Source organism: Procambarus clarkii, chromosome 41, assembly GCF_040958095.1.
Source record: "Procambarus clarkii isolate CNS0578487 chromosome 41, FALCON_Pclarkii_2.0, whole genome shotgun sequence".
Lineage (NCBI taxonomy): Eukaryota > Metazoa > Arthropoda > Malacostraca > Decapoda > Cambaridae > Procambarus > Procambarus clarkii.
The window spans coordinates 35,487,169-35,502,168 of NC_091190.1; the positions used below are offsets into that span (position 1 = coordinate 35,487,169).

Below are 15,000 nucleotides of genomic sequence, written 5' to 3' on the forward strand. Positions count from 1 at the left end.
GCATAAGTAGCCCGTAAGTGGCATATTTTTTTGGAGTGAATGTGATCTTTGATCGTGAAAGTTCCTGTCATATAGTACCAGAATTTCTTAATGATCTAATATTCTAAACCTGTATGATAGGAACCAACCGGGACGGAGTGGCCGCATATCCCCTTGCTGTTGGGGCCGAAGCGACCAAATCTGGGCCCAAGAATTACAGCCCCGACGAGAGCTGCCACGCCCCCTGTGAGGTGGACGACGCCCGAGCCAGCAAAATCCTGATAGGCTTCAGCTTTGAGCCAGCCAGCATCTGACCAGGCCCAGTGTGACACCACTGGGTACACCACAGCTGTCAACACACACTCATAATAATAATAATAATAATAATAATAATAATAATAATAATAATAATATTATTATTAATAATATTATTAATAATAATAATAATAATAATAATAATAATAATAATAATAATAATAATAATAATAATAATAATAATAATAATGTTTATTCAGATAAAAGTACATACATCCAAAACGAGTTAGAAACAGAATGTTGGATTTCTAGATAGAGTTAGTAAATGCTATCCCTAAAGGCATTAATACGCACAGCGTTTCGGGCAAAACATTAACAAACATTATTATTACTCAATACAAACAGCTGCACAGGATACACACAGATTATCCTAAACCAATTTAATTTGCGTGCACAGAAATCTATATCTATAATATAGGATGTCTCCCTCTGTCCAACGTATTGGCTAGCCTCATTAAATGTTGCAGTGTGACTGGTGAGGCTACAAAACCTCCATATCATATCAAACCTGGTTCATGGGGTTCTGGGAGTGCTTTTACTCCCCAAGCTCTCCGTGTGATGGACAAATCCACAAGGGCCGTGATGAGGGTTCGAACCTTGTGGATTTGTTCATTTGATGTATCGCGCTATTGTGATTTCTGTGTGTAACCCGTGTGATATCAACTACCCCCCCCCACCCCCTCGCCTGGACCAATGGTTGGCTACACACAGTCCCTGCCTCGCCTGGACCAATGGTTGACTAAACAGTACTTGCCTCGCCTGGACCAATGGTTGACTACACAGTCACTGCCTCGCCTGGACCAATGGTTGACTACACAGTACCTGCTTCGCCTGGACCAATGGTTGACTACACAGTCCCTGCCTCGTCTGGACCAATGGTTGACTACTCACAGTCCCTGCCTCGCCTGGACCAGTGGTTGACTACACACAGTCCCTGCCTCGCCTGGACCAGTGGTTGACTACACAGTCCCTGCCTCGCCTGGACCAATGGTTGACTACTCACAGTCCCTGCCTCGCCTGGACCAATGGTTGACTACTCACAGTCCCTGCCTCGCCTGGACCAGTGGTTGACTACACACAGTCCCTGCCTCGCCTGGACCAATGGTTGACTACTCACAGTCCCTGCCTCGCCTGGACCAGTGGTTGACTACACACAGTCCCTGCCTCGCCTGGACCAATGGTTGACTACTCACAGTCCCTGCCTCGCCTGGACCAGTGGTTGACTACACACAGTCCCTGCCTCGCCTGGCCCAGTGGTTGACTACTCACAGTCCCTGCCTCGACTGGACCAGTGGTTGACTACACACAGTCCCTGCCTTGCCTGGACCAATGGTTGACTGCTCACAGTCCCTGCCTCGCCTGGACCAGTGGTTGACTACACACAGTCCCTGCCTCGCCTGGACCAATGGTTGACTACACAGTCACTGCCTCGCCTGGACCAGTGGTTGACTACACACAGTACCTGCCACGCCTGGACCAATGGTTGACTACACAGTCCCTGCCTCGCCTGGACCAATGGTTGACTACACAGTACCTGCCTCGCCTGGACCAATGGTTGACTACACAGTACCTGCCTCGCCTGGACCAATGGTTGAGTACCCAGTCACTGCCTCGCCTGGACCAATGGTTGACTACACAGTACCTGCCTCGCCTGGACCAATGGTTGACTACACAGTCCCTGCCTAGCCTGGACCAATGGTTGACTACACAGTACCTGCCTCGCCTGGACCAATGGTTGACTACACAGTCACTGCCTCGCCTGGACCAATGGTTGACTACACAGTACCTGCCTCGCCTGGACCAATGGTTGACTACTCACAGTCCCTGCCTCGCCTGGACCAGTGGTTGACTACACACAGTACCTGCCTTGCCTGGACCAGTGGTTGACTACACACAGTCCCTGCCTCGCCTGGACCAATGGTTGACTACACAGTACCTGCCTCGCCTGCACCAATGGTTGACTACACAGTCACTGCCTCGCCTGGACCAATGGTTGACTACACAGTCACTGCCTCGCCTGGACCAATGGTTGACTACTCACAGTCCCTGCCTCGCCTGGACCAGTGGTTGACTACACACAGTCCCTGCCTCGCCTGGACCAGTGGTTGACTACACACAGTCCCTGCCTCGCCTGGACCAGTGGTTGACTACACACAGTCCCTGCCTCGCCTGGACCAATGGTTGACTACTCACAGTCCCTGCCTCGCCTGGACCAATGGTTGACTACTCACAGTCTCTGCCTCGCCTGGACCAGTGGTTGACTACACACAGTTCCTGCCTCGCCTGGACCAATGGTTGACTACTCACAGTCCCTGCCTCGCCTGGACCAATGGTTAACTACTCACAGTCCCTGCCTCGCCTGGACCAGTGGTTGACTACACACAGTCCCTGCCTCGCCTGGACCAATGGTTGACTACTCACAGTCCCTGCCTCGCCTGGACTAGTGGTTGACTACACACAGTCCATGCCTCGCCTGGACCAATGGTTGACTACTCACAGTCCCTGCCTCGCCTGGACCAGTCTTTGACTACACACAGTTCCTGCCTCGCCTGGACCAGTGGTTGACTACTCACAGTCCCTGCCTCGCCTGGACCAGTGGTTGACTACACATAGTCCCTGCCTCGCCTGGACCAATGGTTGACTACTCACAGTCCCTGCCTCGCCTGGACCAGTGGTTGACTACACACAGTCCCTGCCTCGCCTGGACCAATGGTTGACTACACAGTCACTGCCTCGCCTGGACCAGTGGTTGACTACACACAGTACCTGCCTCGCCTGGACCAATGGTTGACTACACAGTCCCTGCCTCGCCTGGACCAATGGTTGACTACACAGTACCTGCCTCACCTGGACCAATGGTTGACTACACAGTCCCTGCCTCGCCTGGACCAATGGTTGACTACACAGTACCTGCCTCGCCTGGACCAGTGGTTGACTACACACAGTCCCTGCCTCGCCTGGACCAATGGTTGACTACTCAAAGTCCCTGCCTCGCCTGGCCCAATGGTTGACTACTCACAGTCCCTGCCTCGCCTGGACCAGTGGTTGACTAAACACAGTCCCTGCCTCGCCTGGACCAATGGTTGACTACTCACAGTCCCTGCCTCGCCTGGACCAGTGGTTGACTACACACAGTCCCTGCCTCGCCTGGACCAATGGTTGACTACACAGTCACTGCCTCGCCTGGACCAGTGGTTGACTACACACAGTACCTGCCTCGCCTGGACCAATGGTTGACTACACAGTACCTGCCTCGCCTGGACCAATGGTTAACTACACAGTCCCTGCCTAGCCTGGACCAATGGTTGACTACACAGTACCTGCCTCGCCGGCACCAATAGTTGACTACACAGTCACTGCCTCGCCTGGACCAATGGTTGACTACACAGTACCTGCCTCGCTTGGACCAATGGTTGACTACTCACAGTCCCTGCCTCGCCTGGACCAGTGGTTGACTACACACAGTACCTGCCTTGCCTGGACCAGTGGTTGACTACACACAGTCCCTGCCTCGCCTGGACCAATGGTTGACTACACAGTACCTGCCTCGCCTGCACCAATGGTTGACTACACAGTCACTGCCTCGCCTAGACCAATGGTTGACTACACAGTCACTGCCTCGCCTGGACCAATGGTTGACTACTCACAGTCCCTGCCTCGCCTGGACCAGTGGTTGACTACACACAGTCCATGCCTCGCCTGGACCAATGGTTGACTACTCACAGTCCCTGCCTCGCCTGGACCAGTGGTTGACTACACACAGTCCCTGCCTCGCCTGGACCAGTGGTTGACTACTCACAGTCCCTGCCTCGCCTGGACCAGTGGTTGACTACACACAGTCCCTGCCTCACCTGGACCAATGGTTGACTACACAGTCACTGCCTCGCCTGGACCAGTGGTTGACTACACACAGTACCTGCCTCGCCTGGACCAATGGTTGACTACACAGTCCCTGCCTCGCCTGGACCAATGGTTGACTACACAGTACCTGCCTCGCCTGGACCAATGGTTGACTACACAGTCCCTGCCTCGCCTGGACCAATGGTTGACTACACAGTACCTGCCTCGCCTGGACCAATGGTTGACAACACAGTACCTGCCTCGCCTGGACCAATGGTTGACTACACAGTCACTGCCTCGCCTGGACCAATGGTTGACTACACAGTACCTGCCTCGCCTGGACCAATGGTTGACTACACAGTCCCTGCCTCGCCTGGACCAATGGTTGACTACACAGTACCTGCCTCGCCTGCACCAATGGTTGACTACACAGTCACTGCCTCGCCTGGACCAATGGTTGACTACACAGTACCTGCCTCGCCTGGACCAATGGTTGACTACACAGTACCTGCCTCGCCTGGCCCAATGGTTGACTACACAGTACCTGCCTCGCCTGGACCAATGGTTGGCTACACAGTCATTGCCTCGCCTGGACCAATGGTTGACTACACAGTACCTGCCTCGCCTGGACCAGTGGTTGACTACACACAGTCCTTGCCTCGCCTGGACCAATGGTTGACTACTCACAGTCCCTGCCTCGCCTGGCCCAATGGTTGACTACTCACAGTCCCTGCCTCGCCTGGACCAGTGGTTGACTACACACAGTCCCTGCCTCGCCTGGACCAATGGTTGACTACTCACAGTCCCTGCCTCGCCTGGACCAATGGTTAACTACTCACAGTCCCTGCCTCGCCTGGACCAGTGGTTGACTACACACAGTCCCTGCCTCGCCTGGACCAATGGTTGACTACTCACAGTCCCTGCCTCGCCTGGACCAGTGGTTGACTACACACAGTCCATGCCTCGACTGGACCAATGGTTGACTACTCACAGTCCCTGCCTCGCCTGGACCAGTGGTTGACTACACACAGTCCCTGCCTCGCCTGGACCTGGTTGATTACCTGGTTGATGGGGTTCTGGGAGTTCTTCTACTCCCCAAGCCCGGCCCGAGGCCTGGCTCGACTTGTGAGAGTTTGGTCCACCAGGCTGTTGCTTGGAGCGGCCCGCAGGCCCACATACCCACCACAGCCCGGTTGGTCCGGCACTCCTTGGAGGAATAAATCTAGTTTCCTCTTGAAAATGTCCACGGTTGTTCCGGCAATATTTCTTATGCTTGCTGGGAGGACGTTGAACAACCGCGGACCTCTGATGTTTATACAGTGTTCTCTGATTGTGCCTATGGCACCTCTGCTCTTCATTGGTTCTATTCTACATTTTCTTCCATGTCGTTCACTCCAGTACGTTGTTATTTTACTGTGTAGATTTAGTACTTGGCCCTCCAGTATCTTCCAGGTGTATATTATTTGATATCTCTTTCGTCTTCTTTCTAGTGAGTACATTTGGAGGGCTTTGAGACGATCCCAATAATTTAGGTGCTTTATTGCGTCTATGCGTGCCGTATATGTTCTCTGTATTCCCTCTATTTCAGCAATCTCTCCTGCTTTGAAGGGGGAAGTGAGTACTGAGCAGTACTCAAGACGGGACAACACAAGTGCCTTGAAGAGTACAACCATTGTGATGGGATCCCTGGATTTGAAAGTTCTCATAATCCATCCTATCATTTTTCTGGCTGTCGCAATATTTGCTTGGTTATGCTCCTTAAACGTTAGGTCGTCCGACATTATTATTCCCAAATCCTTTACATGCTGTTTTCCTACTATGGGTACATTTGATTGTGTTTTGTACTCTGTATTATGTTTAAGGTCCTCATTTTTACCGTACCTGAGTACCTGGAATTTATCACTGTTAAACATCATGTTATTTTCTGCTGCCCAGTCGAAAACTTTATTAATATCAGCTTGAAGTTTTTCAATGTCCTCAGCCGAGGTAATTTTCATACTGATTTTTGTGTCATCTGCAAAGGATGATACGAAGCTGTGACTTGTATTTTTGTCTATATCTGATATGAGAATAAGGAAAAGCAGTGGTGCAAGGACTGTACCCTGAGGTACAGAGCTTTTCACTGCACTTGGACTAGATTTTATATGGTTGACAGTTACTCGCTGAGTCCTGTTTGACAGAAAACTGAGTATCCAGCGTCCTACTTTACCGGTTATTCCCATTGACTTCATTTTGTGTGCTATCACGCCATGGTCACATTTATCGTAGGCCTTTGCGAAGTCCGTGTATATCACATCAGCATTCTGTTTCTCTTCTAATGCCTCAGTGACTTTGTCGTAGTGCTCAAGTAGCTGTGAGAGGCACGATCTTCCCGCTCGAAATCCATGTTGGCCTGGGTTATGAAGGTCATTGGTCTCCATGAAATTGGTGACCTGACTCCTAATCACTCTCTCAAATACTTTTATGATGTGCGATGTTAGTGCAACTGGTCTATAATTTTTTGCCAATGCTTTGCTCCCTCCCTTGTGTAGAGGGGCTATGTCTGCTACTTTAAGTGCATCTGGTATCTCCCCCGTGTCCAAGCTCTTCCTCCACACTATACTGAGTGCCTGTGCTACCGGCACTTTGCATTTCTTTATAAATATTGAATTCCATGAGTCTGGACCTGGGGCCGAGTGCATGGGCATGTTTTCAATTTCTTTATCAAAATTTAGTGCGCTCGTGTTTATATCAGTTATATTTACCGGGGTTTGAATATCCCGCATAAAGAAAATGTCTGGATCTTCCACCTTCATGTTGTTTATTGGAGTGCTAAACATGTCCTCATACTGCTTTTTTAGGATTTCACTAATTTCTTTGTCATCCTCCGTGTATGAACCTTCACTTGTACGAATAGGTCCAATACTGGCAGTGGTTTTTGCTTTTGATTTCGCATATGAGAAGAAATATTTTGGATTTTTCTTTATTTCCTGAATTGCTTTCTGTTCTAACTGCCTTTCTTCAGTTTCATATGAGTGTTTCAATTTCCGCTCGATTTCTTCAATCTCCCTATTTAAATTATTCCTTCTTTGACGGGAAATTCGTGTCTGCATAAGCAGTTCCGTTATTTTTTTCCTGCGTTTATAGTGTCGTCTGCGTTCTCTTTCTACGTTAGATCTCTTTCTGGCTTTCCTCAAAGGAACATGTTTCAGACAGACTTGATACGCTTCTGAAGTAAGTTTTTCTATTCCTTCTGTAGGACTTGTATTATTTAGAACAGTTCCCCATGGAATGTTTGTAAGTTCCCTGTTTATTATCTCCCAGTCTATCCTTTTATTATTAAAATTGAATTTACTGAATAGCCCCTCTCGCTTTATCAACGTTTTAGGTCTATTCTGAGTATTGATGGTCGTTTGCACTTCAATGAGTTTGTGATCTGAGTATGTGGTATCTGATATCGTAATGTCTCTGATAATGTCTTCATTGTTCGTAAAGACCAGATCTAGAATATTTTCATTTCTCGTTGGCTCCGATATCTGCTGATTGAGTGAAAATTTGTCACAGAATCTAAGTAGTTCTCTAATCTGTGGTTGGTTAGGTCCTGATAGATTTCCTGGTATAATATTATTGTTTGCTATTTTCCACCTGAGACTAGGCAAGTTGAAGTCACCTAGGAAAATAATATCAGGTATCGGGTTCTCCAAATTATCAAGGCTATTCTCTATTTTGCTTATCTGTTCTGTGAATTCCTCAGCCGTTGCATCTGGCGGTTTGTATATTAGTATAATCACTAAATTTATTTTCTCTATTTTTAATCCCAGTACCTCTACCACCTCATTTGTAACGTTTAGGAGCTCCGAGCATACAAGGTCTTCCCTAATATACAGACCCACTCCTCCATGTGACCTAATTTTCCTATCACACCTGTATAGGTTATATCCTGGAATCCAGATCTCACTGTCCAACAATTCCCCTGCATGGGTTTCTGTGAAAGCTCCAAATACTGCATTTGACTCCGTGAGGAGGCCATTTATGAACTGTACTTTGTTGTTTGTTCTTGTTTTCAGTCCTTGTATGTTGGCAAAGATGAATGAGGTTACTCTATTAGTGATAGTTTGAATGGGAGACTTTTTCGGCACGTCCATTAATCGTGGACATAATGAGTTTGTTCTGACCAGTACTGATTGTTGTAGGGCAGTTTTCTGTCGTAGTTGTAGTTCCCTTTCGGTGGGTAATTGTATCTGTAATTCTGGAATGCCAGTGGATCTGTCATCCGGTTCCATACACTCTCCATGCTGCTCCTTTTGAATTCTCTGCCGGTCTGTTATAAAAAATTTATAGAGTTTCCTCCAAATTCATTATCCTGCTTGCCACTCTTTATGTAGCGTTCCGTGCCTTTCACGTGAAAGTGTGGGCAGCTAAGGTCATAGCATTTTCTGTCCTCCAGTGAGGTTTGGCACATGTCAGGATGGAAAAACCTACATATTGATCCAAATCGACACTCACCTTTCCTAAGCTTATTTAAACATTTTTTGGGATGTTGGTAACTGCATTCTAATCCTTTCTTATTACCAGCATATCTATGTCTGCATATGCCCTTTGCATAAAATTTGCATAAGTCTGTCCTTCTGTTCTGAATTGCTCTATCGAGAACCGTCGTGGTGTCTGTACCTATCGAGCTGTCAGGTACACTTTCTAGTTTAATGTCATCTACATCCAGGCCTACTGAGTCAGAGTTTGCAACTTCCTGAGTTTCAGCCTCAGTTTCATCCCTGACTATAGCCTCCGCCCCTTGTATATTAGAATTGTTGTTCCTTTCCCACTCCTTCTGGATGGCTGGTAGGCTTCCAATGAATGATGTTTTCCGTTCATGCGTCATGTTATCTAGAAGGTTTTTTAGGATACTCCAAGCTGGCAGGTCATTTTTACACACCCAGAGCAAGTGGCCATCTCTCAGTGCCGTAGTGTTACCTTCTCCTGTACAAGCCGAATGGAATCTAGTCTTACAGATATAACATTCAATTCCCGTTACCTTCGTCTTTAAGAAGTTGTTACAGTGGCCACAAATTTGTTTATTTACTCCCATATTGCCTTGTTTGGACCAGTGGTTGACTACTCACAGTCCCTGCCTCGCCTGGACCAGTGGTTGACTACACATAGTCCCTGCCTCGCCTGGACCAATGGTTGACTACTCACAGTCCCTGCCTCGCCTGGACCAGTGGTTGACTACACACAGTCCCTTCCTCGCCTGGACCATTGGTTGACTACACAGTCACTGCCTCGCCTGGACCAGTGGTTGACTACACACAGTACCTGCCTCGCCTGGACCAATGGTTGACTACACAGTCCCTGCCTCGCCTGGACCAATGGTTGACTACACAGTACCTGCCTCGCCTGGACCAATGGTTGACTACACAGTACCTGCCTCGCCTGGACCAATGGTTGACTACACAGTCACTGTCTCGCCTGGACCAATGGTTGACTACACAGTACCTGCCTCGCCTGGACCAATGGTTGACTACACAGTCCCTGCCTCGCCTGGACCAATGGTTGACTACACAGTACCTGCCTCGCCTGCACCAATGGTTGACTACACAGTCACTGCCTCGCCTGGACCAATGGTTGACTACACAGTACCTGCCTCGCCTGGACCAATGGTTGACTACACAGTACCTGCCTCGCCTGGCCCAATGGTTGACTACACAGTACCTGCCTCGCCTGGACCAATGGTTGGCTACACAGTCATTGCCTCGCCTGGACCCATGGTTGACTACACAGTACCTGCCTCGCCTGGACCAGTGGTTGACTACACATAGTCCCTGCCTCGCCTGGACCAATGGTTGACTACTCACAGTCCCTGCCTCGCCTGGACCAGTGGTTGACTACACACAGTCCCTGCCTCGCCTGGACCAATGGTTAACTACACAGTCACTGCCTCGCCTGGACCAGTGGTTGACTACACACAGTACCTGCCTCGCCTGGACCAATGGTTGACTACACAGTCCCTGCCTCGCCTGGACCAATGGTTGACTACACAGTACCTGCCTCGCCTGGACCAATGGTTGACTACACAGTCCCTGCCTCGCCTGGACCAATGGTTGACTACACAGTACCTGCCTCGCCTGGACCAATGGTTGACTACACAGTACCTGCCTCGCCTGGACCAATGGTTGACTACACAGTCACTGCCTCTCCTGGACCAATGGTTGACTACACAGTACCTGCCTCGCCTGGACCAATGGTTGACTACACAGTCCCTGCCTCGCCTGGACCAATGGTTGACTACACAGTACCTGCCTCGCCTGCACGAATGGTTGACTACACAGTCACTGCCTCGCCTGGACCAATGGTTGACTACACAGTACCTGCCTCGCCTGGACCAATGGTTGACTACACAGTACCTGCCTCGCCTGGCCCAATGGTTGACTACACAGTACCTGCCTCGCCTGGACCAATGGTTGGCTACACAGTCATTGCCTCGCCTGGACCAATAGTTGACTACACAGTACCTGCCTCGCCTGGACCAGTGGTTGACTACACACAGTCCCTGCCTCGCCTGGACCAATGGTTGACTACTCACAGTCCCTGCCTCGCCTGGACCAGTGGTTGACTACACACAGTCCCTGCCTCGCCTGGACCAGTGGTTGACTACTCACAGTCCCTGCCTCGACTGGACCAGTGGTTGACTACACACAGTCCCTGCCTCGCCTGGACCAATGGTTGACTACTCACAGTCCCTGCCTCGCCTGGACCAGTGGTTGACTACACACAGTCCCTGCCTCGCCTGGACCAATGGTTGACTACACAGTCACTGCCTCGCCTGGACCAGTGGTTGACTACACACAGTACCTGCCTCGCCTGGGCCAATGGTTGACTACACAGTCCCTGCCTCGCCTGGACCAATGGTTGACTACACAGTACCTGCCTCGCCTGGACCAATGGTTGACTACACAGTCCCTGCCTCGCCTGGACCAATGGTTGACTACACAGTACCTGCCTCGCCTGGACCAGTGGTTGACTACACACAGTCCCTGCCTCGCCTGGACCAATGGTTGACTACTCACAGTCCCTGCCTCGCCTGGACCAATGGTTGACTACTCACAGTCCCTGCCTCGCCTGGACCAGTGGTTGACTACACACAGTCCCTGCCTCGCCTGGACCAATGGTTGACTACACAGTCACTGCCTCGCCTGGATCAGTGGTTGACTACACACAGTACCTGCCTCGCCTGGACCAATGGTTGAGTACACAGTCCCTGCCTCGCCTGGACCAATGGTTGACTACACAGTCCCTGCCTCGCCTGGACCAATGGTTGACTACACAGTACCTGCCTCGCCTGGACCAATGGTTGACTACACAGTACCTGCCTCGCCTGGACCAATGGTTGACTACACAGTCACTGTCTCGCCTGGACCAATGGTTGACTACACAGTACCTGCCTCGCCTGGACCAATGGTTGACTACACAGTCCCTGCCTCGCCTGGACCAATGGTTGACTACACAGTACCTGCCTCGCCTGCACCAATGGTTGACTACACAGTCACTGCCTCGCCTGGACCAATGGTTGACTACACAGTACCTGCCTCGCCTGGACCAATGGTTGACTACACAGTACCTGCCTCGCCTGGCCCAATGGTTGACTACACAGTACCTGCCTCGCCTGGACCAATGGTTGGCTACACAGTCATTGCCTCGCCTGGACCCATGGTTGACTACACAGTACCTGCCTCGCCTGGACCAGTGGTTGACTACACACAGTCCCTGCCTCGCCTGGACCAATGGTTGACTACTCACAGTCCCTGCCTCGCCTGGACCAGTGGTTGACTACACACAGTCCCTGCCTCGCCTGGACCAATGGTTAACTACACAGTCACTGCCTCGCCTGGACCAGTGGTTGACTACACACAGTACCTGCCTCGCCTGGACCAATGGTTGACTACACAGTCCCTGCCTCGCCTGGACCAATGGTTGACTACACAGTACCTGCCTCGCCTGGACCAATGGTTGACTACACAGTCCCTGCCTCGCCTGGACCAATGGTTGACTACACAGTACCTGCCTCGCCTGGACCAATGGTTGACTACACAGTACCTGCCTCGCCTGGACCAATGGTTGACTACACAGTCACTGCCTCTCCTGGACCAATGGTTGACTACACAGTACCTGCCTCGCCTGGACCAATGGTTGACTACACAGTCCCTGCCTCGCCTGGACCAATGGTTGACTACACAGTACCTGCCTCGCCTGCACGAATGGTTGACTACACAGTCACTGCCTCGCCTGGACCAATGGTTGACTACACAGTACCTGCCTCGCCTGGACCAATGGTTGACTACACAGTACCTGCCTCGCCTGGCCCAATGGTTGACTACACAGTACCTGCCTCGCCTGGACCAATGGTTGGCTACACAGTCATTGCCTCGCCTGGACCAATAGTTGACTACACAGTACCTGCCTCGCCTGGACCAGTGGTTGACTACACACAGTCCCTGCCTCGCCTGGACCAATGGTTGACTACTCACAGTCCCTGCCTCGCCTGGACCAGTGGTTGACTACACACAGTCCCTGCCTCGCCTGGACCAGTGGTTGACTACTCACAGTCCCTGCCTCGACTGGACCAGTGGTTGACTACACACAGTCCCTGCCTCGCCTGGACCAATGGTTGACTACTCACAGTCCCTGCCTCGCCTGGACCAGTGGTTGACTACACACAGTCCCTGCCTCGCCTGGACCAATGGTTGACTACACAGTCACTGCCTCGCCTGGACCAGTGGTTGACTACACACAGTACCTGCCTCGCCTGGGCCAATGGTTGACTACACAGTCCCTGCCTCGCCTGGACCAATGGTTGACTACACAGTACCTGCCTCGCCTGGACCAATGGTTGACTACACAGTCCCTGCCTCGCCTGGACCAATGGTTGACTACACAGTACCTGCCTCGCCTGGACCAGTGGTTGACTACACACAGTCCCTGCCTCGCCTGGACCAATGGTTGACTACTCACAGTCCCTGCCTCGCCTGGACCAATGGTTGACTACTCACAGTCCCTGCCTCGCCTGGACCAGTGGTTGACTACACACAGTCCCTGCCTCGCCTGGACCAATGGTTGACTACACAGTCACTGCCTCGCCTGGATCAGTGGTTGACTACACACAGTACCTGCCTCGCCTGGACCAATGGTTGAGTACACAGTCCCTGCCTCGCCTGGACCAATGGTTGACTACACAGTACCTGCCTCGCCTGGACCAATGGTTGACTACACAGTCCCTGCCTCGCCTGGACCAATGGTTGACTACACAGTACCTGCCTTGCCTGGACCAGTGGTTGACTACACACAGTCCCTGCCTCGCCTGGACCAATGGTTGACTACTCACAGTCCCTGCCTCGCCTGGACCAATGGTTGACTACTCACAGTCCCTGCCTCGCCTGGACCAGTGGTTGACTACACACAGTCCCTGCCTCGCCTGGACCAATGGTTGACTACTCACAGTCCCTGCCTCGCCTGGACCAGTGGTTGACTACACACAGTCCCTGCCTCGCCTGGATCAATGGTTGACTACACAGTACCTGCCTCGCCTGGACCAATATTTGACTACACAGTCCCTGCCTCGCCTGGACCAATGGTTGACTACACAGTACCTGCGTCGCCTGCACCAATGGTTGACTACACAGTCACTGCCTCGCCTGGACCAATGGTTGACTACACAGTACCTGCCTCGCCTGGACCAATGGTTGACTACACAGTACCTGCCTCGCCTGGACCAATGGTTGACTACACAGTCCCTGCCTCGCCTGGACCAATGGTTGACTACACAGTACCTGCCTCGCCTGCACCAATGGTTGACTACACAGTCACTGCCTCGCCTGGACCAATGGTTGACTACACAGTACCTGCCTCGCCTGGACCAATGGTTGACTACTCACAGTCCCTGCCTCGTCTGTACCAGTGGTTGACTACACACAGTACCTGCTTTGCCTGGACCAGTGGTTGACTACACACAGTCCCTGGCTCGCCTGGACCAATGGTTGACTACACACAGTCCCTGCCTCGCCTGGACCAATGGTTGACTACTCACAGTCCCTGCCTCGCCTGGACCAATGGTTGACTACTCACAGTCCCTGCCTCGCCTGGACCAGTGGTTGACTACACACAGTCCCTGCCTCGCCTGGACCAATGGTTGACTACTCACAGTCCCTGCCTCGCCTGGACCAGTGGTTGACTACACACAGTCCCTGCCTCGCCTGGACCAATGGTTGACTACTCACAGTCCCTGCCTCGCCTGGACCAGTGGTTGACTACACACAGTCCCTGCCTCGCCTGGACCAGTTGTTGACTACTCACAGTCCCTGCCTCGCCTGGACCAGTGGTTGACTACAAACAGTCCCTGCCTCGCCTGGACCAATGGTTGACTACTCACAGTCCCTGCCTCGCCTGGACCAGTGGTTGACTACACACAGTCCCTGCCTCGCCTGGGCCAATGGTTGACTACACAGTCACTGCCTCGCCTGGACCAGTGGTTGACTACACACAGTACCTGCCTCGCCTGGACCAATGGTTGACTACACAGTCCCTGCCTCGCCTGGACCAATGGTTGACTACACAGTAGTAGTGTAAAGTACGACTAGAACCGCGCGCACCAGCTGCCAGCTGGCACTCCATGGAGTGCCAGCCGACAGGTGGAGCGCAGGTGTCTAGTCGCACAGGTTTTTGGGGGAATTTCCCGGAAGTTTTGGCGTGTTTCGGACGCGTGTGAGCGTGTTGTGTTTGGGTATGTGGTCATGAAAGAGGGGAGGTCATGTTGATGAGTGCCAGGTGGTGCGCGGGTGTCTAGTCACAGGGTGTAAGGGAATTTCCCGGAAGTTTGGCGCGTGGCGGACTTGAGTG

At 51.7% G+C, this 15,000-nt stretch overlaps 1 protein-coding gene across 1 annotated transcript in view; it reads right to left on the reverse strand.

The window, feature by feature from the left end:
- LOC123749806 (putative ammonium transporter 1) overlaps positions 1-15,000 on the reverse strand; it is a 50,840-nt gene that overhangs the window by 8,841 nt on the left and 26,999 nt on the right. Inside the window, exon 4 of the mRNA XM_069339292.1 lies at positions 129-328. Within this exon, the coding sequence (XP_069195393.1) occupies positions 129-328 (200 nt within the window). The remainder of the gene's footprint in view (positions 1-128; positions 329-15,000) is intronic.